This window comes from Notamacropus eugenii, chromosome 6 (genome assembly GCF_028372415.1).
Source record: "Notamacropus eugenii isolate mMacEug1 chromosome 6, mMacEug1.pri_v2, whole genome shotgun sequence".
Lineage (NCBI taxonomy): Eukaryota > Metazoa > Chordata > Mammalia > Diprotodontia > Macropodidae > Notamacropus > Notamacropus eugenii.
Window position 1 is genome coordinate 298,374,185 of NC_092877.1, and position 27,791 is coordinate 298,401,975.

The 27,791-nt window shown below is 39.3% G+C and overlaps 1 protein-coding gene across 2 annotated transcripts in view; it reads left to right on the forward strand.

Moving 5' to 3' along the window:
- Positions 1 to 27,791, forward strand: part of KIAA2012 (KIAA2012 ortholog) — a 160,218-nt gene that overhangs the window by 27,770 nt on the left and 104,657 nt on the right. For both annotated transcript variants that reach the window (XM_072617302.1, XM_072617303.1), the window contains 7 exons: positions 2,385 to 2,542; positions 4,057 to 4,246; positions 5,419 to 5,549; positions 8,704 to 8,866; positions 12,056 to 12,202; positions 19,704 to 19,859; positions 21,722 to 21,850. In XM_072617302.1, coding sequence (XP_072473403.1) covers positions 2,385 to 2,542; positions 4,057 to 4,246; positions 5,419 to 5,549; positions 8,704 to 8,866; positions 12,056 to 12,202; positions 19,704 to 19,859; positions 21,722 to 21,850 — 1,074 coding nt within the window. The remainder of the gene's footprint in view (positions 1 to 2,384; positions 2,543 to 4,056; positions 4,247 to 5,418; positions 5,550 to 8,703; positions 8,867 to 12,055; positions 12,203 to 19,703; positions 19,860 to 21,721; positions 21,851 to 27,791) is intronic.

Consider the following 27,791-nt stretch of genomic DNA (forward strand, 5'->3'; position numbering starts at 1 on the left):
CAGAGGAGATGGCTAGAGAGTCAGGAGTGAAATGAAATAATTACAAAGGAACAGTGGTCACCAGTCTGGAAAGTGGAGCTCCAGAGGGAAAGGTTCTCCGCTCTGCAAAGGGAGTTAGACAGAAGATGGCCAGACAGTTGGGAGTGAAGTGACTGAGAATGACCCAGGCTCCGTCAGACTTCACAGAGAGCTTACAGTTTTTAATGCTTTGGCAGCAAGTCAGACTTGGTCTTCCAAAGTGGGAGCAGGACAGGGGTGGGAACGGGGCGATTGCCAAACAGATACCTGACCCATTCCGATGGAGTCCAGACTGCCAATGAGGATGAGGACAGACAAGGAGGGAGCGCCTGGAGGAGGAGACAGAGTGACATGGGGAAAGGAGAGAAGTCATCAGAAAGTCAGCACAACTATCCCAGGACAGCCTCAGGTCTGAAGACAACCCACACATTGTTTTCAGGATCCGCCCCCTAGGAGTGGAGGTGTTGCTAAAGACTGGCTCCAAACGAGGCAGGTTTGCCAGATTATTTCATCTATAAATCTACCTTGAGTAAGTGATGAAAATTGCTGCAGGACCCTTTAAACCACTGTTGAAAGATTTGTTAACTGTGCTTCAGTCATCTGTTGACTCAGATCCTTCCTGTGTGTTTTGCAGGTAAAAAAAAAAAAGGTAACAGGGTAATTCAGAGATTCTATACAGTTCATAAAATTTTAGGGTTGAGGTTGAAAAGCGACTTTACAGATCATCTAATCCAGAGGTAGGGGAACCTGAGGCCTCGTGACCACATGTGGTCCTCTAGGTCCTCAAGGTTGACCTTTGACTGAATCCAAATTCCCAAAAGATTCTGTGAATAAATCCCAAAGATGCTGTGAAGTTTGGATTCAGTCAGAGAGGCCACAGGTTCCCCACCCCTGATCTAATCCATCCCCTCATTTTACAGAGGAAGAAACTGAGACCCAGTTAAATGAAGTATCTTGCCCAACGTTGCAGAGGTAGTTAACAGCAAAGTAGGGATTCAAATCCATCCTCTCTGCCTCCAAATCCAGAACGCTCTTAACTATGCCATAGTTGAGGTCCAACGGTAGCTAGGCGGTGCAGTGGCTAGAGTGCTGGGTGGAGAGTCATGAGAACGTAAGTTCAAATCCAGCCTCAGACACTTAATAGCTGTGGACCCAGGTCAAGTCACTTAACCTGTCAACCTCAGTTTGCTCCTCTGTAAACTGGGGATAATAATAGCACCTACCTCCCTGGGGGATTATGAGGATCAAATGAGGTATTATCAGTAAAGTACTTTGCAAATGGTAAATTATTAATATTAGTAAGTCTTTCCCCCATCCTCCACCCCATGTAAAAATAATTGTAACAGTCAATCCGAGTAATAGCTTATTTCATACTGAGCTGTCACTGCCTATAGGGTAGGGTTGACATTCATCCTATTGAAAAAGTATAAGAACTGACTGTTACTGACTTTCTGCATGACCGATCTAGGCTTTGGTTCCTTTCTTGTTAAACTATTTATTCTCTAATCTCCATCTGCTCTAACACTCCATAGTTGATAATGGTGATAATAATAGCAATAATTACAGTTAGTAATGCTAAAATTAATAGAAGAGTAATTAATCAGTAGAATTTGTTTAGTCATTTTTCAGGTGTGTCTGACTGTGACCTCATTTGGGGTTTTCTTGGCAAAGATACTAGAGTGGTTTGCCATTTCCTTCTCCTCTCCTTTTACAGAGGAGGAAACTGAGGCAAACTAATAGTATAGTAATTAGTCATTAATGAATTACAGTTGATTAGTAGTATAGTAATACTAACATTAATTGTGCCTGGCACATAGGTACTTAATAAACGTTTATGGATTGATTAGTTAATATGAGAGAGGCAATGTGGAATCTTGAGATGAAAAGTATTGGACTTGGTGACAGAGGACAAGTTTTCCTACTTAATCCATGGGTGATGCTAAGCAAATCTGAACTACTCCTAGTGCTCAGTTTCTACATCTGCAGAACGAAGGGTTAAGCTAGGTGATCTATGACATTTTCTAGCTCTCACATTCCAAGGGGTGGATGATGATGACGATAATGGTAATGAAGAAGAAACAACGCACATTTATTAAGTGCTGTAAGGTTTATAAAGTACTTTAGTCTCCACAGCCTTTTGATGCAGACAAGAAGACAGGAGAGAAATGGAGAAAAGAGGGTAGCGGAGGACAGCCTTTAATGGGAGGATGTGTTGTTTACTTTCAATTTGGAAAGTGATGATGGAATGCCAGTTCTGGAACTCAGAGAAGCAGCAAGCTGGCAGCTCTAGGAAACCAGCTTAGCCCAGCAGCCTTCACCATGTCCATGTATTCTGCTTCAGTACTGATCTATTGTCTGCCTTACAGATGAAAGGGACTTTGATAATGAGGAATCTGGAGATAGTGATGTGGACAAGGAAGATTCCAGAGCTGAGAAACACCAGGAGGAAAATGTTCCATTCCCTCGGGTGAGAAGGAAGCCTCCAGGGAAGGTCACTAGGCTGGATAATGAAGTCTGTGCAGAGGTATCATTTCTAATCTCATATAGGCTATCTTTTATGGTTCTTTCTTTCTTCAGATTAAATACTATTCCTTCTAGTTACAAGTTCCTTGGGAGTTCTGAACTTCAGCCCTTCACCTCGTATCAGAAAACATATAACTGTGGGAAAATGTTAATTTAACAAGAACCTGTAATTAAGGAAGAAGTGTGTCATGGTGGAAAGTGTCAAGAGTCAGAGGACCTGAATCTGAACCTCACCCATGATACTTACTGTTGGTGTGGCTTTGGACAGACAAACCACTCAAATTTCCCAAGCCTCAATTTCCTCATATATAAAAAAGTGGGGTGGGCTGGCTCATGACAGCTATGATCCTATGATTTTGTCAGGGTCAAAATCAATCAATGAATCAGCAAGCACCTACTATGTGTCAGGCGCTGTATTCCCAGATGCTAAGAATACAAGTACAAAGAATGATACAATCCCTGCTGGTAAGGTACTAAATCGGGGAGACAAAAACGTGAAATATATAAACATAAAGTTAATACACATAAATAAATACAATGTAGTTTTGAAGAAAAGATAGCAGTTGGAAGGATCAGGAAAGACTTCATTCAAAAAAAAATGGTACTTGTATTGCATCTTAAAGGAAAAGCAGGACGCTTTAAGGTAGGCGTAAGAAAAGACTGCATTCCTGGCATAAAGAATGGTCTATGCAAAAACCTGGAGATGGGAAATGTGGTGTCAAGTGTGAGGAGAAGGTCAATTTGGCTGGATCACAAAGTATGAGAGAGAGAAAGTAAAGAATGTCCAATATAGCTGGAAAAATAGTTTGTGTAGGGTTTTAAAAGCTAAAGAAAGAAGTTTTTATTTTAACCTAGAAACAATAGGAAACCACCAGCATTGATGGAGTTCATTCACATGGTCAGATACATGCTTAAGGAAAATCAGGAATTTTGACAGGAATTTGTAGGCTGGGCTGCACAAAAGAAAGATTTGAGATAGGGAGTCTTAATAAGAAACTCTCCCAATAATATAAGCAAGGGGTGATGGGGTGTCTGAAAAACCATCCCTAACTTAGACCGTGGATGTTCATGTGTTCATAAGATCATGGATTTCAGTCTGTAAGGGGCCAGTCTTTAAAGATTTGCAAGAGGTTTAAAATGACTTACCCTGGTCATATATTAAGTTAGAAGTAGAGCATGCTGATAGAAATGTCCAAAGTAATTATTACCAGGACAATTTTTAAATTTAAATCACAAATGCTCAGAGAGCAGGAACCATTTCTGTTTAAACCTTTTGGTCCAACATATTTACCAACTGATGCTGAATAAATACTTTTGATTGTAATAAATAGCAGCAGAACAGAAAATTTGACTGAAAGGGTTTTGCTCATATCCCTGTGCTTTGAACATAATCAAGAGGGGAATGTGTGATCCTTAATTCCACAAGTCAAGTAACAAAATCTGCTTGCTAAAAAGAAACTTTTCAGGATCTTCATGGAGGCATGTTTATAATTATGCTTGTCTGATGTTTCCTAGGACACGTGGATAGAGGGTCACCAAGAAATACAAGCTTTAAAAAAGAGCCAGGGACATCGTGGAAGATCCCACCCACCTTTAGGGGGTGACTCTGTGTTTACCGAAGTTGAAACTTCTCAGCTCTCAAGTCAAAGATCCCATAGTACATTCCATGGAGGTACCTTCCCAGACAGAAAGACACACTTCAGTGGTAAGAAGCATGAGGCCCCTGTCTCTAGGTCTCTACATAAGTGTGAATCTGATTGCTTTGGAAAAACCACTAAAAACGTATTATTTTGTCGTTGGATAGAGGGTAAAACTAGAACTCTGGGGGTGAGGGAGGTGGAGGGGGGTCGGCATGGAATTCCACCTGGTTGACTAAGAGGCAAGCATGGTACAGTGCAGAAACAATGTTGAGCTTGGAGTCTGGAAGGACTAGATAAAAATCCAAATTTGGACATCATTCTAGCCATGTAAACTTGGGCAAGTCATTTTTAGCCTCAGCCTCAGTTTCCTCGTCTGCCAAATGAAGACAATAATATCTATAGTCTCTACCAGATGAGATTACCTATTGGAAAGTGTTTCATACACTTTAAAGTGCTATACAAATGCCCCGTGTTATAAATTATAAATATTAATAGTTATTGATTAAATAATAAATACCAATAGCTTATTTATTATTTAATAATAATTCAGCTATTTGTAGTTATTTTTTATGTATTAGTAATAATGAATCCTTTTTAGGGGAACATGCCTTTCTTTCCTAAGCATCCATTCCAGCATTTCTCCCACCCAACAAGACGCTAAAGGTCCAGAAACATGACCTGAGCCTTCCTGATGTCTGCAACATCACCCTCTGCCTTTTTTCTAGGGAACAGAATACTAACATGCCTACCTTTCATTCTACCACCTGTGGCAAACAGGTTTTCATCTTTTGGGAGTGGGGAACCTGTGGCCTCAAGGCCACGTGTGGCCTTCTGGGTCCTTGTGTGTGATCTTTTAACAGAGTCCTAGTTTTATAGAACAAATCCTTTAATGAAGGGCATTTGTTCTGTGAAATTTGGATTCAGTCAAAGGGCTGCACTTGAGGACCTAGCGGGCCACATGTGGCCTGGAGCCTTACTCAGGTTCCCCACTCCTGACTGTGTTACCCTTACCCTTACTTCTTGGCTGAAAATAATCTTTTTTTTTCCTTTGTGCCTCATTACTTGCACTTTCATATTCTCTTTTGTATTATAGGTTTTTGTGTACCTGGCTTCACCCCCCTGCTACAGGTGGGGGCAGGGAACACATCTTGATTTTCTTATTCCCCAAAGCAAGGAGGAACTTCTTTGTACATCAATGTTTCTCAAGTGACTTCATCTTCTTTTATTCATTCACAAGGGAATGTGAGGATCTCCAAAAGCAGACACCAAATGTTTCCAGAACTTTCAGCTGAAAGATGTGCCTTACCACCTGTTCAAACCACCATCAACCCAGAGCAGAAGGTGCCTAGAAAAGTAAAGAAAAAGAAGGTTTGTTGAAATAAAATTAATCAGTGTTCGGAAACTCAGTGAATAAAGTTCTTGCTTGCATAAGATCATAGATTTAAAGCTTGAAGAGAACTTGGAAGTCATCTTGTCCAAAATTGTTTTACAGATGATGAAACTGAGGTTCAGAGATGGTGTGTGACTTGCCCAAGGTCACAGAGCTAGTGTCAGTGGTGAAATTTGAATCCAAGTCATCCTGAATCCATAGGAGCATTCTACCCACTGTTATAGCATGGTATAATCAAAAGAACACTGGCTTTGGAATCAGAGAACCTGGGGTTCATATCCTGCCTTTGTCACCTATAACCTGCTTTTGGACAAGCCCCTTTTACCTCTCTCTGCCTCAGTTTCATCAACTATAAAATGAGGAGCTTGGACTACATGACTTCTAAGGTCTCTTCTAGATCTAAATCTAAGATCATATAAGCCCTAAGGTATTTATCTCAATGGAGAGAGAATTAGTGTCTCTTAATATATAATTCAGGGCAGCTCAGTGACATAGTGCGGCCAGATAAAATATCAGGAGTGGAACCAGGAAACCTTATCTTCCTGAGTTCAAATCTGGCCTCATACGCTTACTAGCTGTGTGATTCCTAGACAAGTCACTTAACCCTGTTTGCCTCAGTTTCCTCATCTATAAAATGAGCTGGAGAAGGCAAAGCACTCCAATATCTTTGCCAAGAAAACCAAAATGGTTTTGGACATGACTGAAAAATGACAAAACAACAGCAAACAATTCACCCCTTAACTGAAATGAATTCTTAGCAGTTTCAAAAATTTGTGACCTCACAGCTGCAGGTTCCCAACTCCTGCTAGGTAGCCTAGTTATTCTAGTGACAGTCCAGAATAACTCACTTCTGCACCACAATTAGTGTAGGGCTTCCAGGAAAGAAGTAAATAACAAGTAATAAAACTGAAGAAATTTAGACTGACTTTCAATCTATCCCTAAAATCGGTTTCTTTAAGTAGTTCTTTTTTAAGGTTTACATCTCATTTGAGCCTCATCACAAACCTTTGAGGTAGGTGCTATTATTATCCTTTTACAGATGAAGGCATTTAAAGTATATGATACAACTGCCATCTTAGTAACAGCAATAAATATCTTTTCAAAGGGACCAGAGGGACTGGTTGGGGAAGGTTAGGGGTCAAGAGGGAAGAGGGAGGATTATTTTTGGAGGGGTAGGAAGGAGACAAGGCAATATGTTGTCCACATAGGAATTTGAGCTTGTAGAAACTGACCTCTGCCAAACCTGAGGTCTCCACTAAATCCTGGGAAACTTAAATCTGAAGTAGTCTTGAGATCAGCTTGGTGTCACTTTCCAAAACTTGAGGACATATGTTTCTTGTCTAATGAAGAAGACTGGGAAAGGATAGCAGATAATCTATGGAGCCAAACACTGGTTCACCTGCTGCTTCGTAGCCCTCTCTCCCTGAGTGATGGGCTGACTTAGGCCTGACCTCATTCTCAGATTCAGTTTCAGCTTTGGTTGATTTAGGGGTGGGGTGGGAATTTGCGTCAGTCTGAAGTGGCCCCAAGAGTCACGTTCAAGCTGAATAATCTAAGGAAACTCTACAAGCTGGATCTGCTCCCCCCAAGCTAACCCCCAACTTCCCCCCACCCAGGGCCAACCCAGAGCAGCTTGGGCAATTGGACTTTACAGTAGAGCTAGACACATGACCACAAACAAATATCTCTGACCTTCAGTTTTCTCATTTGAAAAATGGGGATAAATATGCCAAGGTAGCCTAGTGAAATAGGAAGAATGAAATATTGACTTTGGAGTCAGAGAATGTGGGTCCAAAATCTGGTTTTGTGACCCTAGGCAAATCACTTAGCTTTCTTCTATAAAAAGAAGCAATTAAACTAGATGATCTCTAAGGGTCTTTTTAGCTCTTGATCCTCTGATCCAAACCAGGGAAAGAAGTCATTAGGCAAGAGAAAGAATGCACCACCCCTTTTTCATTGCCAAGATTTATGGAATGAAAATTCTCATGCTAAATATTAAAACTACAAATTCTGCACATTTTAATTGGGATGAAGAAATTAAGACTGGGAATGACTGTCACACAAACCCACCCACAGTTCAAGAGAATGTTTTAGATTTCTACTTGGGAGTTCTAAATGTATGCTTTGTCAAAGACAGTATGCCATCTCTGTACTCAATGAATGCAACTGGTGGCTAGTGAGCACCTGTGTTGTCAAAGTCTCCAAAAGTATAAAGAACTTATGTGTCTGTGTTCAGCTAATACTTTTCTTAATATTTCACAGTGATAAATACTACCCTATACATTTTAGGTTGAATTACCTTCCTTGTTCAAATTTAACTTCATTAGAAGCACACATTTATGGTTCTACTTCTTCCACCTCCGCCCCCAGCCGACTCTCCTCCTTTTTTTGAGAATGAGAGGAAAAAAGTGTATATTTTTCCTCCTGTGAAACCAAGTTCCCTGAAACCTCACATTCAAACATTTCTGAAACAGAGACCATATGTCAAAAACAGCGAACCAAAAAGGAGAAATTTTCAGTAACTTCTGAATAATTGAAAACAGAAGGTTTTATTACTATCTCTCTTTCACATATTTTTTTAAACAGAAGAAATCTGGGCTAAGCCTGTGACTGATTCTGACACCCTGGCAACAGAGATGTTGGTCTAAACTCTGAAAGAATGAAAAGTTAGCTGCCTAGAAAAATAAGTTCAAATGCCTAGGTTCTGCTGAAACCTCTTCTGTTGAGCAGTCTGACTCAGGACCAGTTGCTGAATCTCACTTTGTCTCAGTTCTGTTATCCACAAATGCAATTAAAAAAACCATTTCCTCTCAAAAGTGTCCTAAGATCATGAAATCATTCTATCTGCCTGTGCTGAAACAGGGCTTCTTCATTACTCCCATTTTACAGTTAGGCAAACTGAGACACTGAATATGAAGACATATGACTAGAGTTGGAACTTAGAGTGTCTGACTCCCAGACCTGGCTTTAGCTCTCTCAGTATCTATCCAAGCTACATTAAAATAAAGATTAGCATTGTCATGAAATGATGTAAAAGAAAGTTACAATATCCTTTGTGTATCAGGCATCAGTGTTTGGATGTATACTATATTGCATTTGGTTGTTTGGGGTTTTTTTGCAATTTTTGCATAGGTGCCAAAGGCTTTTAAGTTACCTGCTATCACAGAAGAGCCACCCCAAGCCCAGGAACCCCTGAGGACTCAGCTTAACGACTATGGCATCCCAGAGGAGCTGCTCATCCTCCCACTGCATGTTCGTTTATGTGCTGAGCCCAAAGAGAGAGGCCAAAGAGGAGGTAAGTCTGCTGGGGATAGGACAGTCTCAAAAATAATCTGCTTTTAGAGATGACCCAGCTAAAAAGAACTTTTTATCTTCACAGAATGCATCTAGAGGGATTTAATATTGGGTCACATATATCAGTGCAAATGTTTAGCCCTGTGACCCAAGGAAAGATTCCTTCTGGTTCTCCCTAAGTCATCCTATTCTAGCTACTCATTTGCTTTTGGTAATTTATGTACTTCCTGTACTCCTTTCAGTGTGGGATCTGTACAGTCCTTTTGATGGAATTTTTGTTCCTCAGTCATTTCAGTTGTATCTGACTCTTCATGACCCCATTTAGAGTTTTCTTGGGAAAGACACTGGAATAGTTTGCCATTTCCTTCTCCAGCTCATTTTATGGATGAGGAAACTGAAGCAAACAAGATGAAGTGACTTGTTCAGTAAGTGTCTGAGGCCAGATCTGAACTCAGGAAGATGACTCCTCCTGACTCCAGGCCTGCCTGGCATGCTACCTACTGTACCACCTAGCCACCCTTTCATATAATAGATTCTTGGTAAATGTCCAAATGAATGAATCAACTCAGCGAGTTGACCAGCCAATAAGATGACTGTCCCTGAGTATCTGACTCCTGTTTTTCCCCTTTTTGGGAATCAATCATTCAACTAACCTTTATTAAAATAAGTGCAAGGAATAGCATTAGAAACTGTAATTGACTATCATTTCTCTAAGAGACTTGAATTTGGAGTCATTTAAGGAATCATGAGGTTCATTCATTAAACAAAAAAAAATACAGTTAGACACAGATAATGACAGTACAAAACAATATAAAAAATGCATGAGATGTACTTATGAGATACAATAAGTCATAGGGGAGGGGATAGGTCATTCTTGGCTGAGGGGAGTGATGAGAAGTCATCATGTGCCAGAGGGTAGTTGAGCTGCTTTGTGAGACAGATGGGGAAGACCTTCCAGGCACAGGGAACAGTATAAAGAAAGGAAGAGAGGTGGAAAGGGGGAGCATGCTTGGGAGATGGTAAGGCCAGTTTGTCTGGAAAAGGGAGCATAAGACAGGAGACAGTTTGAGACAAGGCTAGAAAGGTAGATTAGATCTAAATCCTGCACAACCTTCAAGGTCTACAGAAGATGTTTGAATTATACTCAAAATATTTTAAGCTGCTGCTAAAGATTTTTTGACAATGGAGTACTATAATCACAGTTCTCTATAGATTTCCTTTCCTTCTGAAAGGAAATAAGCCTTCTTAACAAAACTGATACAGAAGAATAAAAAACATCGATATAACTACCTACTATGTGTCAGAACTCTGCTAAGCACTTTACAAACATCTTGGTTTATAAGATAATATTTATGTTACCCATAAATATTATAAGTGGCATTTATTCTCACAACAATTCTGGAAGCAGTTGCTATTATTCCCATTTTATAGCTGAGGAAACTGAGGCTGAGAGAAATTAAGCAATTTTCCCAGGGCCACACAGCTAGTAAGTGTCTGAGATTGGATTTGAACTCGTTTTCCTGCACTATCCAGTGCACCACCTAAATGACAATAGACTACCAAATAGACTGGAAAAGGAAGAGCCAGGAAGGAGGGAGATCAATCAGAAAGCAAATACTATAGAGCAGGCAAAAGGTAATGAGACCCTGGACTGGGGTGGTAGCAGAGGGAAAGGAAAGACAGAAGCAAGAGAAATTGGGGAGAGAATTGAGTGGATTTAATTGTAGGGGGAGAGGGAAGGAAAAGAGACAAAGATGACTTCACTTCATATAAAGTGACTAGGAAAATGGTGAGTCCATTAACAGAAAGAGGCAAGTCAAGAAATAGAGTAAGGTTTTTATGAAGCAATGTTTTGAATATCAGAGCCACGTAGCAGGCAGCTGGAAGTGTAAATCATATCCAGAGTTCTGGGAAGAGCTTGTGACTGGCCGTAAAGATTTAAATGCCTCATAGACATACTCACTGAAGTGATATTTAAAGCTATAGGTGTGAATGAACTCACTAAGGAAAGGGCGTAGAGAAAGAAGAGAAGTTCTTTTTGTGGTCGCAAAGAAATGGAAATTAATTCTCCATCATTTGGAGAATATGAATAATATAATACATGAAGAAATGACAAAGGATGATTTCTATGAACTGATGCAAAGTAAAGTGAGAAGAACAAGGAGAATAATTTTATACTGTAACAACAACATTGTGAAAATGAACAATTTTGGAAAAATTTAAGAACTCTGATCAAACAATGATCAACCATGATCCCAGAAGACCAATGATGAAGAATGCTGTCCAACTCCTGGACTGATATGCAGAATGAGATACACATGTTTGTACATGGAAATATAAGATTTATATTTTGCTTGACTATGCATATTTGTTACAAGGGCTTTTTTCAATATTGGGGGGAATTGGAAGGAAAGGAAATAAATGCTTGTTGAAAGAAAGAGAGAGGAGGAGGGAGAGAGGGAAGGAGGAAAGAAAGGAAAAGAAGGAAAGAGAAAGACAGAGGAAAGAGAGGTGGAAGAGAGGAAGGAGAAAGAGAAATAAAGAGAGAGGGAGGGGGAGAGAAAGAGAGAGAGGGAGAGAGAGAGAGAGAGAGAGAGAGAGAGAGAGAGAGAGAGAGAGAGAGAGAGAGAGAGATTGAAATCTTAGGGATGCCCACAACAAGATATCTCTAAAGCTAAGAGGAATCCTCATTGGGAGGAAATGATTATTCAGCCATGGAGAACCATGAAGGATCATCAGGGCTATTTGAAGGGATGGGAAGAAATAAAGATTTCTCTATTCCATGTTCCTTCTTATGAATACCCTAACAGGTAAGTGAGGAATCTAGCCAGCCTATCCCATTTCATGGACTGTGAACTAGTGTGTTAAATGCCATAGCCAACCTGGCGTATTGGAAATTCCCCTAGATTGGGAGTTGGGAAACCTTAGTTCTCATCCCTGCTCTGCCACCAATTAATTTTAAGATGGTCACTTCCCCTGTCTGGGCCTCAATGGGCCTTTCACTTTAAAATGAAAGGGTTGTACCAAAGGGCTTCTAAAAGGTTGCCCTATCCCTCCAGAAGATCAGGAAAACCAGTGAGAAACACATCCTCCTGGAAGGAAAATACATCCTCAATCTTACAAGTAGAAGTAGTTAGTAATAGAGCCCTGGTTGGTTCCTTTTTCATTTTACTCTGTCTTCACTTTCTAGAATCTTGGAATACCGAATGCATACCCAAGGCTAACGTAGATGGGAAATCTTTGCCAAGACAATCTGTGCAGCATGCCAGCTACTCCCAGTCACCATTGACTGTGTATCTTCCAAGGGACGTGGGTAGGAGCTCACCATTGATTTCAGGTGCCTTCTTCCTCCCTCTGTTATACTTTAGATAATTTATTCTAGAAGGAAGGAAGACAGGAAAAACAGATTCTCCCTCAGCAGGGCATCTAAGGGAGAGATTAGTATATTTAGATCAAGTTTGCTTGAGCTAACTTTGTTCCTAGCCCATCAGTGGCGTAGAGGATTGAACACTGGACTTGAATTCAAGACCTGGGTTTGAATCCTGCCTCAGATTGTGTGACTCTGGGCAAGTCACTGAACTTCTCTGGGTCTCAGTTTCCTCATCTGTAAGATGAAGGAGTTGGACTTGGTGACCTTAAAGGCTTTATATCCATGATCTTACAATCACCCTTCTGCTAACAATTTCTTGTTACAAATTAAAGGTTATCTATAGCTAAGAATGTTTCATAGGATCATAGATCATGATTTGGCCAGAAGCCTTAACCACAAGCAATGGGTAGAAGTTGCAAAGAAGCAAATTTGGGCTTGGGGTAAAAACCAACAAAGAAAAAACATCCTAAAAGTTAGACCTTCTAACAGTGTAGTGGGCTGCCTTGGGAGGAAGTATATTTCCTATCCTTAGATGTCTTCAAGCAAAAGAAGGAAAGGAAATAAATATTTATTAAGGGCCTACTATATGCCTGCTATTATGTTGAGCACTTTACAAACATTATCTTGTTTGATCCTCACAACAAAAGGATAATCATAGAATTATTATCTATTATTATTACCATTTCATAGAGGAAGAAACTCAGGCTGAAAGTAGTTGTCTTGCCCAGGGTTACTCTGCTAAGAAAGTGTCTAAGGCAGGATTTGAACTCAAGTTCTCCTGATTCTAAGTCCAGCCCTCTCTTCACTGCACCTTTTAGCTCCCTCAAAGGCTAGATGACCTTTCCTTGGTGCTGAGGACTTTCTTGTTCAGGTATGAATTGGACAACAAGGCTCTGTGGTCCATTCTGATAGCCTGTGCTGTAATTTAAAAATGGAAGGGACTTGAGGTAATCCAGTCCAGTTTCTTTCCTTTTCCAGTGAGGATCCTGAAGAACAGAAATGTTAAGTGATTTACCCAAAGTTAGCCAGCTAGTTAGTTGCTGAGCTGGGCCTAGAACCCAGATTTCCTGATTCTCAGTCCAGTATTACTCTTCCCAGCCTCCCTTCCCCTTCTCATTTAACTGGTTAAATCAATAGAACAATCAACAAGTATTTATTAAACACCTACTATACGCTAAGTTGGGCAGTTCAGTGGCACTCAGATTTTAATCAAAAAGACCTGAGTTCAAGTCTAGCCTCAGACATTTATTAGCTTGTGACCCTGGGCAAGTCGCTTAGTCCCATTTGCCTCAATTTCCTCATATGTAAAATGAGCACAAGCCCTTCCAGTATCTTGACCAAGAAAACCCCAAATGGAGTCACAAAGAGTTGAACACAACTGAAACAACTAAACATCAATATGCTAGGTGCTATGGATACAAACACAACAAATTAAACCATTCCTACTCACAATGAGCTTGTTAAAAGAAATCTGGTTAGGAGAGCAACCTAGAATTTCTTAAAGTAGAATTTTACATATTGTGGTGGTAAGGTAGGAGAGAGATGTTTTAACCAATCACCCATCAAACTGGACCATATATTATGAATCTAAGAACATAGTAGATAGATGTATACAAAACCAGTCATCAGTAAACATTTATTAAGCACCTACTATGTGCCAATCACTGGGCTCAGCAGTGTGGATACAAAAAAAGGCAAAAGATAATTCCTCCCCTCATGGAGCTTATAATATAATAGTCAGTTACTGTTGTTTTTATATTTGTATGTGGATGTATAGATAGGTAGATATGAAGAAATAATCAATTCAGGAATCTGTTTTTCTTGACTTTATATGTTTGCAACATGTGTTTTGTTTTTCTTGCTTTCTCAGTTAGGGAGGGGGAGGTGGGAAGGAGAGAATGAAGATCAGAAAATAAAATCTAATTTTTAAAAAATGTTTCTTTTCCCCAATACCTAGAGCAATGCTCTGCATATAGCAGACACCTAATAAATTACATCTCAAAAAGAATCAGGAGAGGTAAAAGGGTAGGCAGAGTATCATTGTAAATTAAGACATACTGAATTGAGAAAATCCAGGAACTAGAAGGAGAAAACATAGTGGAGAGAATCTGGGTAGAAACAGAAGAGATATTGGCATCAGAGAATATGATAAACGATTGGATTATGTTCAGAAAGAAGAAATATATGAGGAGTTTGGGAAATAAATCACAAGCCTAAGAAAGAGTTATGAAATGAAAGAGATAGGACACTTCAATTATTCAGTGATCTACTGGAGTGTCTTCTTGGACAAAAGCAGAGCAGCTATTTCTTGATTTACCTGAATGATAACTTCATCCTTCAAAAGGTAGAAGATGCAAGGAGGTAGCTAGTATGGTGAGAGGAGTACTGGCCTTGGATTCAGATCTTGGTCAAGTCACTCTGAGCTTTCCACCTGTAAAATGAGGAGATTAAACTAGATAGCCCCTGAGGTTCATTCTAACTCTATGTCTGTGACCCTATAAAATTCTATTTCTAATCTATTTCTCAACAAAAAGAAGGTACTGGATTCTGGAGTATAAATGATGAGAACCTTCTGAGGTTGTTGCTACTCCACCTTACAATTTGTGGTGGAAGAGAAGAAAGATAGGCACAGTCTGATATACAACCTAGGATTGGAGAGAGATTTCAAGGGGTTCAGAAAAAAAGGATAGGATAGATTCTGTTGACTGACCTCGTACAAGGGAAGTCACCTCAGGAAAAATGGATAACTTTCAAGAAAATTAGGAAGACACAAAAAAGAAATAATTCCAATGAAGAGAAAAAAGAGGAATTTTCTAATGAGAATTTTGCACACCAATTTAGATTTTTAAAAGACTTGTACAGAATATAGAAGCAAGAGCAAGTAATTGAACAGTCATAAAAGCATACAACAGTACTGAGAAAAGAGTGTCAATAATAATGACTAACATTTACAAAGCACTTTTAGGTTTTGCAAAATACTATATACATGTTAGTTTAATGGATCCTCACAAAAGCTCTGGAGCTATTACTCACATTTTATATATGAGCAAAGTTGGGCTGACTTATTCTAGGTTGCACGGCTAAGTAAATGTCTGGAGCAGGATTTAAACTCAGATCCTCCCAAATGCAGGTTTAGTGTTTATTTCCTGTGTCACTTAGTTGCTCATAATCCAGATTACTGAAGTTTAGGATAAACTAAGTCTAGGGAGAAAAGTTAAGAACAACCGAAAGGGTTGTTTTAGTTAAATTAGGAGAATGAGGAAGATCAAAGACACAATAGAGATATTGCTTAGGGTGGATGAATAATGATAATCAAGGAGTAAGAGAAGAGAGAGACATTCAGCTCTAATTTTACTTATCTTTCTCTGCCAGTGATCTTTGGACTGGAAATAACAAACAAAATTGACTAATAGAGGGTTGATACTCAAGACAAAGAGAGATACCAAGAGAACACCTAACTCACTAGACTTTTAAGAGTTCAAATTAACTATATCCTAACTTACTGAAAGAAGTGAAAGGCATGTCTGCTGGTCCATTGTGGGTGATCTTTGAAACACTAATGAAAGAGAGAGGGATCACAAGACTAGATAATGACATATATTCTGATATTTAAGAAATAGAATAGGATAATCTACCAACTCTGAAGTTGAAATTCATCTCCTGTAAAAATTAAAGGAATGGATAGTTCACATGTAGAAAAGGAAGCAGGAATGACCAAAAATCAATATGGCTCCATAAAGATTAGGTCATGTGGTTAACTTTATTTCCTTTTTTGATAATGATAATTGGTACATTAGGGTAGTACTGTAGATATAAACTATATTTGATAAAGTCTCTCATTCAAGACAAAGAGAAATGGACTAGATAACAGTCTATTTAGATAGATTCCGAACTGTTTGAATGACTGATAATGCCTTATATAAGCATAGTCTTTATATACACTCTGGACTTACTCTCATGCACACTAGCAGGTCTGGTTCCCAGAGTTGTGCTGTCTACATCTCACCCTCAGAGTTCTAGGAGTACTCAGAGGGTGTTCTGTTGAATCAAGCCCCCATTCTGGTATGGTCCCCCAATGTCATACGCCAGTGCCATTCTCCCTACCCCTTCTTCCATGTTTGTATGTTCTTATGTACCCCCAAGTAAGAAAAGAGCAAGTTCCATATCATCCTTTCTCCTTTCTATGCCAGTATATTCCTTTTACCTCTTAAAATCCTCAGAACAAAAGTAGTCCAACTCAAGTCCTCTGTTGCTTTGTTAAGTCCTTCAGTATCTTTTGAGGATATCAAGGTGTTGAAAGGATATTTGTTTTCTTTTTCCCCTTTTATAATATTACCACTTCATCCTCATATAGTCCCCTACTGCCTGCTTATGACTGCTCAGCTAAATTTACCTTTCTTAGTTTCTCTATATTCTTGAGTTTGTAATTCAAAGTTCCTTGTTGACCCAGATCTTTTCATTGGGAATGCTTTAAAATTCTCTGATCCATTAAAGATCCATATTTATTTCTGTAGGATTATGAATATCTTTGCAAGGTAAGTTATCCTTGATTATAAGCCAATATTTTTGCCTTTTGTGATATTATTCTCCATGATTTTCTCTCGTTTATTGCAGATGCTACTAGGGCTTGTGTGATCTTGACTATACTTCCCTGATGCTTGAACTGCTTCTTTCTGGATGATTATAATATTTTTTTCCTTTGATGTGGGAGCTTGAGATTTTGGCTATGATATTCCTTCATCTTTTTCTTTGGCGGTTTCTTTCATGAGATGATTGATGAATTCTTTCTAACTTTCTGAATAGTTTTCTTTTATGATTTCTTGACATTTAGTGTCCAGACTTTTTAAAATCATGGTTTTTAAGAATCTAATGATTCTAAATTACCTCTCACTAACTTACTTCCCAAGTCAGTTTTTTAAATTTCAAATGCCTTACATTTTCTTCTAGTTTTTGAGCCTTTTGATTTTATTCTAATATTTTTACTGAATTATAAAGCCGTTGATTATTGTTTGGTTCATTCTAGTTTTCAGGAAGTCTATTTCTTGGGTCTGGTTTACTACTGTCTCTTCTGAGCTACTTGATTTCCCTTCCTTTTCTTTTCCTTCTTTCTCTCCTCTGTCAACTTTATTTCATGTTTTAATCTTTTGTTCCATTTCTTCTAGGTATTCATGCAGGAAATCCATTTTTCCTTTGAGTCTCTGCTTATAATAGCTATGGAGTTATTCTTCTTCCTGGGTTAGACATTTGGGTATCTTTGGATCTACTATAATTCTGAATAGCATTCTATATATTGTGTTTACTAATTTCTTCATCTTCTGAACTGAGGCTTTATGCCAAATCCAGAATTCTCTTTCTGCTGCACTTGTAGGTAGAATGGTTAGCTCTACCTGACTTAAAGCTAAGTCACCTAGGTCCCAGTGCTGATCTCTACCTCCCACAATTATGCTCCCCTGGATCTTTAAGATTTAGAATATTGTATCTACAGAACCCCTGAGCCTGAGATGTTCTAGTTTCAATGTGTTATATCCAGAGTGCTAGCCATCTCTAGGACAGAGGCTTTTATTCAGAAGTTGCTTCACTGATAAACATGGTGGGTTTGTTTTATTTTGGTTTGCATTTTGAAGGCAATCAGGGTTAAGTGACTTGCCCAGGGTCACACAAGCAGTAAGTGCCTGAGGTCAGATTTGAACTGAAGTCATCCCGACCTCAGGGCCAGTGTTCCAGCCACAGTGCTACTTAGGTGCCCTGATAAACATGGTAATGTCAGTTACATATCAGAATAGATAAGGTGCTGAACTTGCAGTCAGGAAAACCCGAGTTCAAATCGTGCCTCTGACCCTAACCAGCTGGTAACCACTAACTTTGGCAAGTCTCTTAAATCTCAGGTGAGTTTCCTCACCTATGAAATGGGGATAATAATAGTACCAAACTCACAGAGTTGTTGTGAGGATCACATCACATAACACACGTGCTTTAGAAACCTTAAAATATTACATAAATGCTATTACTATAATTATTATGAGCATCCAATCTTGATGATGACATAAAGATAATAATTGAATTATTTATTCCAAAATGTCCTAAACTGGGTAAGTACATGGAGCCAGATATGATAAGATGAAATAAAGAGAGATAAAATGCAGCAAAAATCAGCTTCACAGGAACAAAATTAGGGAGTCATGACTAGGAAAAAGTTTAGCCAGAAAGGTTTTAGTGGATAAGTTAATAGTGTGATGTTGTGGCTAAAAACCTAATGCCGTCTTGGATTTCCTTGAGAAAGGAGGTGACAGTTCTGCTACATTCTGCTCCATTTAGACCTCATCTAATGTATGATGTTCTGTTTGAGTTTTGTGTTCACTTCTGCACACCATCAAGAAGATCCAAAGGAAAGTAATCAGTTTGGTGGAAGTTCTCAAATTCATGTCATGTGCTGAATGTACCCAGGGTACATTCAACCTACAGAAGACTTAGGAGTAACATATCTGAGTATTTGAAAAGCTGTCACATGAAAGAGGGGAAGCTAGGTGGTACAATGGATAGAGTTCCAACCTGGAGTCATGAAGAACTCAGTTCAAATCTGGCCTAAGACACTTACTAACTGTGTGACCCTGGGCAAGTCACTTACCCTATTTGCCTCAGTTTTCTCATCTGTAAAATGGAGGTGATAAAAATTGGACCTACCTCCCAGAGTTGTTGGGAGGATCAAATGAGCTAATATTTGTGAAGTGTTTAGCACAGTGCCTGGCACATAGTAGGCACTATAGAAATGTTAGCTATTCTTAGATTTATTTAACTTAGCCCAAAAGAGTAGAATGGATGGGGTTTTCTACTAAGAGGCAGCTTTAGGCTTGATGTAAGGAAAAAGCTTCCTAATGATGAAACCTATATCTAAGTGAAATAGGTTGCCTCAAGCAGAAGTTCCTCCTCAGTGGAGCTCTTTCAGCAAAGGCTGAATGACCACTTCTCAAGTATGTGGCAGAGAAGGTGTTTATTTAGATTCAGATTAGACTCAGATTGGTTCATCTGAAGATTCTCTGGAGTTCTGGATTTGGGACCAGTAGACCACTGTTCAAATCCTATCCCTGACATTTAGAAACAGTATGACCACAATAAATCAGCTAACTAATTTAAGATGAAGCCTCAGGTCCTCATCTGGGAAACGAAGGGATTATACTAGATGATCTCTGGAGTCTCTTTCCATTCTAAGTCTATCGCTTTCCCATAGGTTATAGATAATGGTTTGACTCTTCCCCAGAGGAAAGGCACATGGTCTTACCAATTATATTTCACCTAACCACATAAAGCACTCATCTACTGACCCCTTTGCAAAACCAAAGAGGAAAAGAATTCAGAATGATAGGAGATAACCCACATTGGTCACCAATAATCTTCGTGCGTAGTCTTTCATTTCCTTCTTACTAATAAATATTCTTTTTCTCATTTGTTTCTCTCTCTCTGCTTTTTCCAGGTAATGATTTTTCTCACCCACAACCAAGTACTCATGAAACAAGAGATTCAGAGACAAAGGGTAGAAAGGTTCAGCAGAAAACATCTGATCCCGGAAGTTCCAAAGACCTTATGAATGATGGAATCAACCAGAGAGGCCTCCCAGAAGAGCTCATAGGTAGCCAACCACTCCATCTTGCCTGATGTGTGCTTGTTGCCTGACAGGGATACAAAATGGTGCACCTGGTCAGAGCCGCGAGATCTCTGATGGTCACTACACTGACAAAGAAAATCAGCATCAACTTTGGGAATGCCAGTGGGGTTAGCGTTCACCCTGCAGCTTCATTCCTAAAGAGTCAGTACATGTTTGAAGGTTCACTGCACCAACATGCACTGCCAAGCCGTTTGGGTTTTCCTCATCCCTGGCAAAAGCAATGTGATGACATAGCCTTGTGCGCTAATGGAGAAGGCATTAGGTACCCTGTTTACCCAGCACACACCACCCAGAGTTATCATGTGCCTTCTGGGTGAAAGTGAGCCCAATAAACATAGTGAATGTTAGAGTGATCCAGAAAAGCCAGAGATTTCTTCCAACCACATATTAACTCAGGGCAGATCTAAGAATTATAGAATTTAGGAGTCATTCTTATAGAAAAAAATATGACCCCAAAACACTATTTATTTATCAATGATGCCAGCTGATGCTAATTAGCTTGGTTTATTGGCTATTTGTTGACTTTTGCCTGAATGGAAGAATGGATGCCTTCATCTTACCTTTTATAGTCCACACCTGAGGTCAAAGTCAAATTTCTTCAAAAGGAGTTACTGTCCCTTAGAAGCCACTAGAACCTTCCTAGCTCCCTTCTGATCAGGTAGAACTTTCCTAGTTTCCCTATCAGGAGTCATGTCATAGAATTGACTTGAGCCAAAGGGACTTTAGAGAACATCATCTGGCCCATAATGTAAGACAAAATGACTAGTCTTGATGATGATGACCATGATGATGAGGATGATGAACAACAAATTTTGGGTGCCCCTGAGGATACATATGCCTTCACTAAGACCATTCTATGAAGGAGCGACAAGGAACAGTATAAAAGGAGTTAGATTTGGGATTAGGGAAAACATAGGCCTCAATCCCACATCTAACATTTACTGTCTAAATGACCATAAGGAAGTCACGTAGCCTCCCTGAACTTCATTTCCCCATAATAGTACGCATGGTATCCACTTGGTGGAATTCTTTTGAAGATCAAATGTAAAGTCATTTGTAAACCTTATAGTAATGCACATATCAATTATTATTAAGTCCTGGAACCTTGAGCTGTCCCACCTACCCTTCAACATATTTATACAGGCACAATCTTGGTTAAAATGAAAGTCAAGGGCAGTGTGGTAAAGGAAAGAAAATAAGAGAAGATAAAAGGGCAGTGTGCAGCCAGAGGGGGCTGTTTGTAGGAAAGGAAAGACGGGGCACTGTTGCTAGGCAGCCAGTCCCAGTTTTGCCAACATTTGCCTCGGTGACAGTCAGGGAATTTTTATAGAACTGCCTCCAAAATCTTTTTTTTTTTTCCCTAAGCACTAGCTGATCTCCTTCTTCCCAGCATTTCCCCCAAAACCAATGGCTTAAAGTCATCACCTTGATGGACAATTGATTCTTGTTGGCACCCAGAAACATACAAATGTATGTGTAACCACCTGTAGGGCTACAAAACATGTTTTTTTTGTTTTGTTTTATTTTTTTTTTGTGAATGGGATGGTCTCTTGACCTTTCCCTCCCTCAGGTATTGCTAATCCTACTAATTCAGGGATTCTTTACCTGAGACTTGTAAACCTGGTTGTTCTTTTAAAAAATATTTTGATGACTGTATTTCAACATAATCTGTTCCCTTTGTAATCCTATGTATTTTATGTTATGCTCTTAAAAGCATTATTCTGAGAAGGAGTCCATAGGCTTCATCAGACTGCCAAAGGGGCTCACAACACAAAAAGAGGTTTTAGTTAGAGCCCCTGGGCTAATGCCTCGTGTTTATTTTCAAGGATGTTCTCAGGACCCAGCACTTGGAAATATCTTGATGGGGCCTGCTGGAGATACTGTTTGCCAGCCTCTCTTGGGTTCTGTTCAAAGCATGGACTTCCCTCTCCAGCTTGATTTTGCATCAGGTGAAGGTAAGCTGACACACTCCAGGTCAGTCTCTTTTTCAAAGGGAAAAAATTTTGCCTGTAGCTCCTAAAACTTCTCTGCAATAGAGAGACATCATTAAAATCAGACCAAAGTCAGCAGTTTTCCCCCCTCACTGCCACAGTGCTGCTTCTGCAGCTCAGTACAATAAGCTAATGTTTGCATAACAAGTTTACTCACGCTGGAGAATCCTGGGAGAGAAGTTCCAGTCCTGGGCCTCACTTGGAGGAGGAGGGGGAGGAGGTCTAATGTACATGGTTGATTCCTTGATGAGAATGATAACGCCCCTTTGGTATTTGCCCAAACTAAACACTGCCCTTCTTTTCTTTCCAACTAACCTCTAGAATCAGAGGTGGCTAATTGGTAAGCGGGTCAGGTATTCATGTTATGTGCGTCGGTTCACCAGTGTGAATCATCTGGCTCTTGACAGATATGCAAAGCAATTTCCAAAAACCCTTCTGGCATGTTAGCTTGTTGGGAAAGAGGAGAGCTGATTTTGGGTTTAGAGCCATTTTGCACAGCAGTATGCAAAGAGAAAAATGAAGGCAGACAGTAGAGAGTGTCAGACGGCCAGTAAATATTGTGATATATTTGCATAAATATTGCCATCAGGAGCGTTGATGGTGGAGATAAAGAATGCAGCGATCTAGGAGGCTGATGTCATAGCTTTGGAAGTGATGAAAGTCAAGCTCTTTGTCTAGCTGGGTGAACTAGAATAAGGCACATACTCGTGGGTCTAAGTTTCTCAACTAGGTGATTTTTAAAGTTCCTTCTAATAAAGGAAGGAATAAATGAATAAAGTTCCTTCCAGCTCAAATGTCCCATTATTTTCTATCATGGTACATCACATTTAGGGGAGAGGTACTTTCTGCTCTTGAAATCACCACTTTTGGTCTATGGGATCCCAGGGGTTCATAGTTAGCGGCTGTTTCCTTTGAATGATATATTATTGAAAAGTTCAATTGTATATTCTTTCTAGTCCTATGAATGTGCGACTTGACAACAGCTGCTGAATCTTATTCTGCCTGGGTTATATTCTGAAGTGACTGTAAATACCACTTTACTCTGCAATTTTTATACTGGTTTCAGTGGACATTCTAATTAGACAGGGGTTAATCACCATCAACATTACCTGATTGATATAAAAGCTGGAAAGAAAATGTGATTCTATTAACCTACTGTATCAGTAGTAAGTAGCATAGTAAATTAGGACATTAAAAGCGAAATCATTCTAGCCCAAATCATATTTTCTGGTGCGATGGTCAAAGGGCAAAGGGCAAAATTTGAGCCACTAAAGTTTAAGTCACACTACAAATGGTAGCATGGCACATTCAAAGAAGAATCTTGCAATGATTCACAAAATACAATGACTTGTCGATTGTGAGTCATGGTGTAAGGGGAAGAGAACATAGTCGATAAAAGAATTAAAATACAAAAAGACTTTGCCTGGCTACAGTGATGGGCAAACTTGAGTCTGATGTCTGGAAAAACTTCCTAACAAATAGAGCTATTCAAAAGGGGAATGAGCTCTCTCAGGAGTTAGTAGGTTCTCCCTCTTTGGTGGTCTTCCAGTCAAAGGCTGAATGACTACTTGGTAGGTATGTTGTCATGAGGATGTTGTTTTTTCAAGGGGAAGAGAACAGACGGGAAGCTAAGTGTTTCACAAATATTTCATTTTATCCTTGCAACAATGCTGGGAAGTAGGTGATATTATTATCCCCATTTTACAGTTGAGGAAACTGAGGTAAACAGAGTTGAAGGGACTTAACCCAGAGTCACACTAGCAAATGTTGAAGGTCAGATTTGAAATCAGTCCTTTCTCACTCCAGGCCCAGCCCTCTATGCCACTTAGCTGCGTAAGGTATAGGTTGCTCTAGAGAGCCGTTCAAGCTTCTTCCAACTGAAATTCTACATCATTCTGCTTATTTGATTAAAACTGTTAGGACTTTTGCACATGAACTATCTACCATTTGTTCTTTTTGCCCCATCATGTATTTGCACTGGTGATTTTTTAAAACTAGGTAAAGAATCTTTCATGTGTCCCAATTAAATTTCATTTTATTCAATTTGGTCCATCATTCGAAACTGGTGAGAATATTTGTATCCAGATTTTATCATCTAAAGTGTTAGGTATCTCTTCCGGTTTCATACTATTTACAAATTGGAAAAGTATTTTTGTTGTTCAGTTGTTTTTAGTCACGTCTGACTCTTTGTGATCCCATTTGGGGTTTTCTTGGCAAAGATACTGGAAGTTTCCCATTTTCCTTTCCAACTCATCTTAGGATCCAGTGACTTGTGCAGGGTCACACAGCTAGTAAGTGTCTGAGGCTGGATTTGAACTCAGGAAGATGAGTCTTCTGGACTCCAGGCCTGGTGCTCTATGCACTATGGCACCATCTAACTGTCCTTAGAAAAGTATACTATGTATGATTCTATCTAAGTTATTGATAGAAATGTTGAACAGAATGGATCAAGAAAACCCTCTAGTAAATGTACTCCATTACAAATTTCCCTGAGGGTTATTATTAATCATAATAGATTTAGAGCTAGAAAGAAACTTAACAACCTTGGAGTCCAACCCCCTCATTTTCCGTTAATATCTTTGCTGCTATCAATGATTTTTTAAAGCACCCTCTAAGTGACTCAACGATTATATCCTCACTTTCTTTCAGTACCCCGGGATATAGTTTATCTGAGACTGTTGACATGAATTTACTGAGGACAACCATCTCTTCATTTATCTTGGGTTCCAACTTGCTGTTAAGCATTTTTATTCTGCACATTGACAATTCAGGCTGGAGTTTTGATTTCACGTGAACTATATCCCTAGTTTTCTTTATAATTTCCATTGGTAGTTTGTTCCTCACCTAAGATTCTGACTTGTCTCTTCAAAAATGTGTCTTTCTTTCTGATAGCTGCATTTATTAAATTTTTCTAATGTATCATTTTCTAGGGGCCTAGAATTAAAGGAACTGAATGAATGACCCAAGAAATGTTCTAGCTGACCCAAGGTTACCTTTGACTATTAAAGCAAAAATATTCCCAGTTGATTAGCTTTTTTCCTCCCTTTTTGCCACTTAAAATAGTGTTTTGGTTGGAAGTCTGTTTAGCCACCCATCCATCTTACTTCCCTTACTACTTCCTGGGTTCTCTGGAATAGAAGGTCTACTTTCATTAGTGGGATTGTTGGGGAAAAAATAGCTTTTCCTCAGGAGCTATTTTCTGAAAAACTGTTCTCCCTAATGTCTATGCATAGGGATTTTATATGGAGTTGTTTCTGTGTGCCAATGTCACTGAATCAAAGTGTACCATTCCTTCTAAGAAGGACCTCCTCAAAACAGTTCTCCAAACCTGAATAATAAAAATAGCTCAATTTATGTTCTGCTTTATAGTTTGAAATGTACTTCACATTTATTATCTCCTTTTGATTCTCATAACAACCTTGTGAAATAAGTGCTATTGTTATTACAGTTGTTGCCATTTTACAGATAAAGAAACTGAGACTAAGAGAAATCAGGTGACTTGTCCAGGGGAGCAAAGCTAGTGTTTGAGATGGGATATAGGCTCAGGTCTTTCTGACTCCAAGTCCAGCACCCTAACCATCAATCCTTGTGAAAGGGGTGTCTCCTTCCAGTCGTGGAGGGGGAAATGATAGGGAGTGCAAAGGAGGGCATTGCTGAGAACACTTTGACATGGCTCCTTGCTTCCAGTTGTTTCTGGCCACTGAGTCACAAGCACTAACATCAGCAGATACCACCAACATGAGCAGAATTCAGGAAAGACATTTTAGGGGGAAAAAAACCCAGCATGACATAGTCGGGCTTAGAGTCAGGAAGACCTGGGTTCAGATGCCACTTCTGACACTTATTAATTGTGTGACTCTGAGTTAAACATTCCTTCTTTTTTCTCAGGCAACTCCTTAGAACCCATTATTCAAATCATAGACAATTTGAGTTCCCCATGACAAGAAAACCTTTTCATAAGTCTTATTTTGTATTATTTTATTTGTTTTTTCCTCATGCGGGGAGGAGGGGAGAATGCTTTTATTGGCCAAGAACAAGCCATTCATTTTCAACCTGATTGCTTGGTTTTTTTTGCTTGTTTATTTTTTATCTTTTAGTACCTTATTTTGAATGAGGACACTTAACTCCCTTAATAGAGCTAGAGGACCACATGTGGCCTCAAGGCTGCAGGTTCCCCACCCCTGAGCTAAACGTAGCAAAGACAGTCCTCTACCCCAGCAATCTGGCTGAGAATCTAAAGCTATTTCCACAGTATCTGGATCTGAAAAAAAACCCAAACATTGAGAGATCAGAGTCTGCCTGAGATCATTTTTTTTTTTTAATGAAGAGAACAGGAAAAGTAAAATATTTGCTTAAGTTCTACCTCATTCTCATTATACACACACACACACACACACACACACACACACACACATTTATATACACACATTTTATTGTCTTTTGGTTTCTTTCTCTCTTACTTCCATTTCTCCCAATCCTTGGTCATTCCAAACCCACCTTAAATCCCATCTCTGCTAAGAAGCCCACCTCAGCCCACCCTCTCATTGCATGAATTTGTATTTTCTATGAAAGTGTACTAAGAATGCATATTATCCAGACTCCGATAGGCAGCTATACGAACAAGCCACTGAATTGGCTCATGAGTAAGTGTATTTTGAAAATAAAAAAAACGTTGTAGATGAACACTAAACTGGACTTTTAGATGAAGCAGAGGAAGAGGACAGGGTGAAGTGCATTTGGGAAACTGTGCAGTATTCTGCATACGATGTTTCAATGTTTACTTTTGCTGAACTGGTTTTTTTCCTTCTTTTTTATGATTTATTATACAGCATGGATCTTTGATAGAAAGCAAGGGATGGAAATATTGGGAAATAAAAGTGATGTAAAAGCAAAAATATATCAATAAAATTTTGCTTTTTAAAAGATAATGCAAAAAAGAGAAATTGTGTGCATTGTTTACAATGACTCTAAGCCTCCCCCAAACCAAAACCTATTGAGATGACTCAACTCTACGGCTGTGAATCATGGAATAGTGCAATCTCTGAAAAATCAAAATGTGGGTCATTCAAAGGGCAATGGAGAGACACATGGTGGGCTGCAGTATATTAGCACTGACAAATTGCACACAGGAAGTAGGGTAAAAGATATCCTCAAAGAGCCATATGACAAGAAAAGGAGGTGGCCAGTCATGTAGTGAGAGCAAGGGTAAGAGCTGAATAGCTTTTGTGCTGTATGAGTATCCTTGCAATGTCAAGAGACCTAGAGGAAGGCCCCCAGCACATTGGGTGGTCCCATTGTGAAGGATTTATGGAAGGACATGGACAAAAGTAGCACAGGATGAGAAGATTTAAATGGGTCATGATCTAAACCATTGGAGAGAGCTCTAGGTTCATGAGATCACCAAATCATGAAAAGATTGAAATAACAGAGTATATTTTGTCACCCCAATTAGAATACAAACTTATTGAGGGCAGAGACTGTGTCTTATACATCTTTTTCCTTCACATCACTTGACACTATGCCTTGCACCTAACAGGCATCAATGGATCCATGTCCTCCACGTTGTACGTATTCCCTCTAGTAGCACAGGTTGCCACTCACCCAAACCTTCTCATCATCTGTAATTTTTGAATATGCCCTCCTATAATTCCTTTGTAGAGGCTCTACCCAATATGTTGGAGAGATTCTTTTAGGTCTTTTAAATTTATATTTATAGAGTACCAATGAAGGACTAGAATGGTCCAATTATAAATTTCCTCAATCATATTTTAATGCCACTCCTTGCATATAGGTAAAAAAATAATAATGTTCCATAGGTCTATCCTGCATGTCTCCATTGTCTTTCCAATGACTTACAAAAATGATTTTTCTGTTCCATCATTTTTTATGATTTGTAGCCATCTAA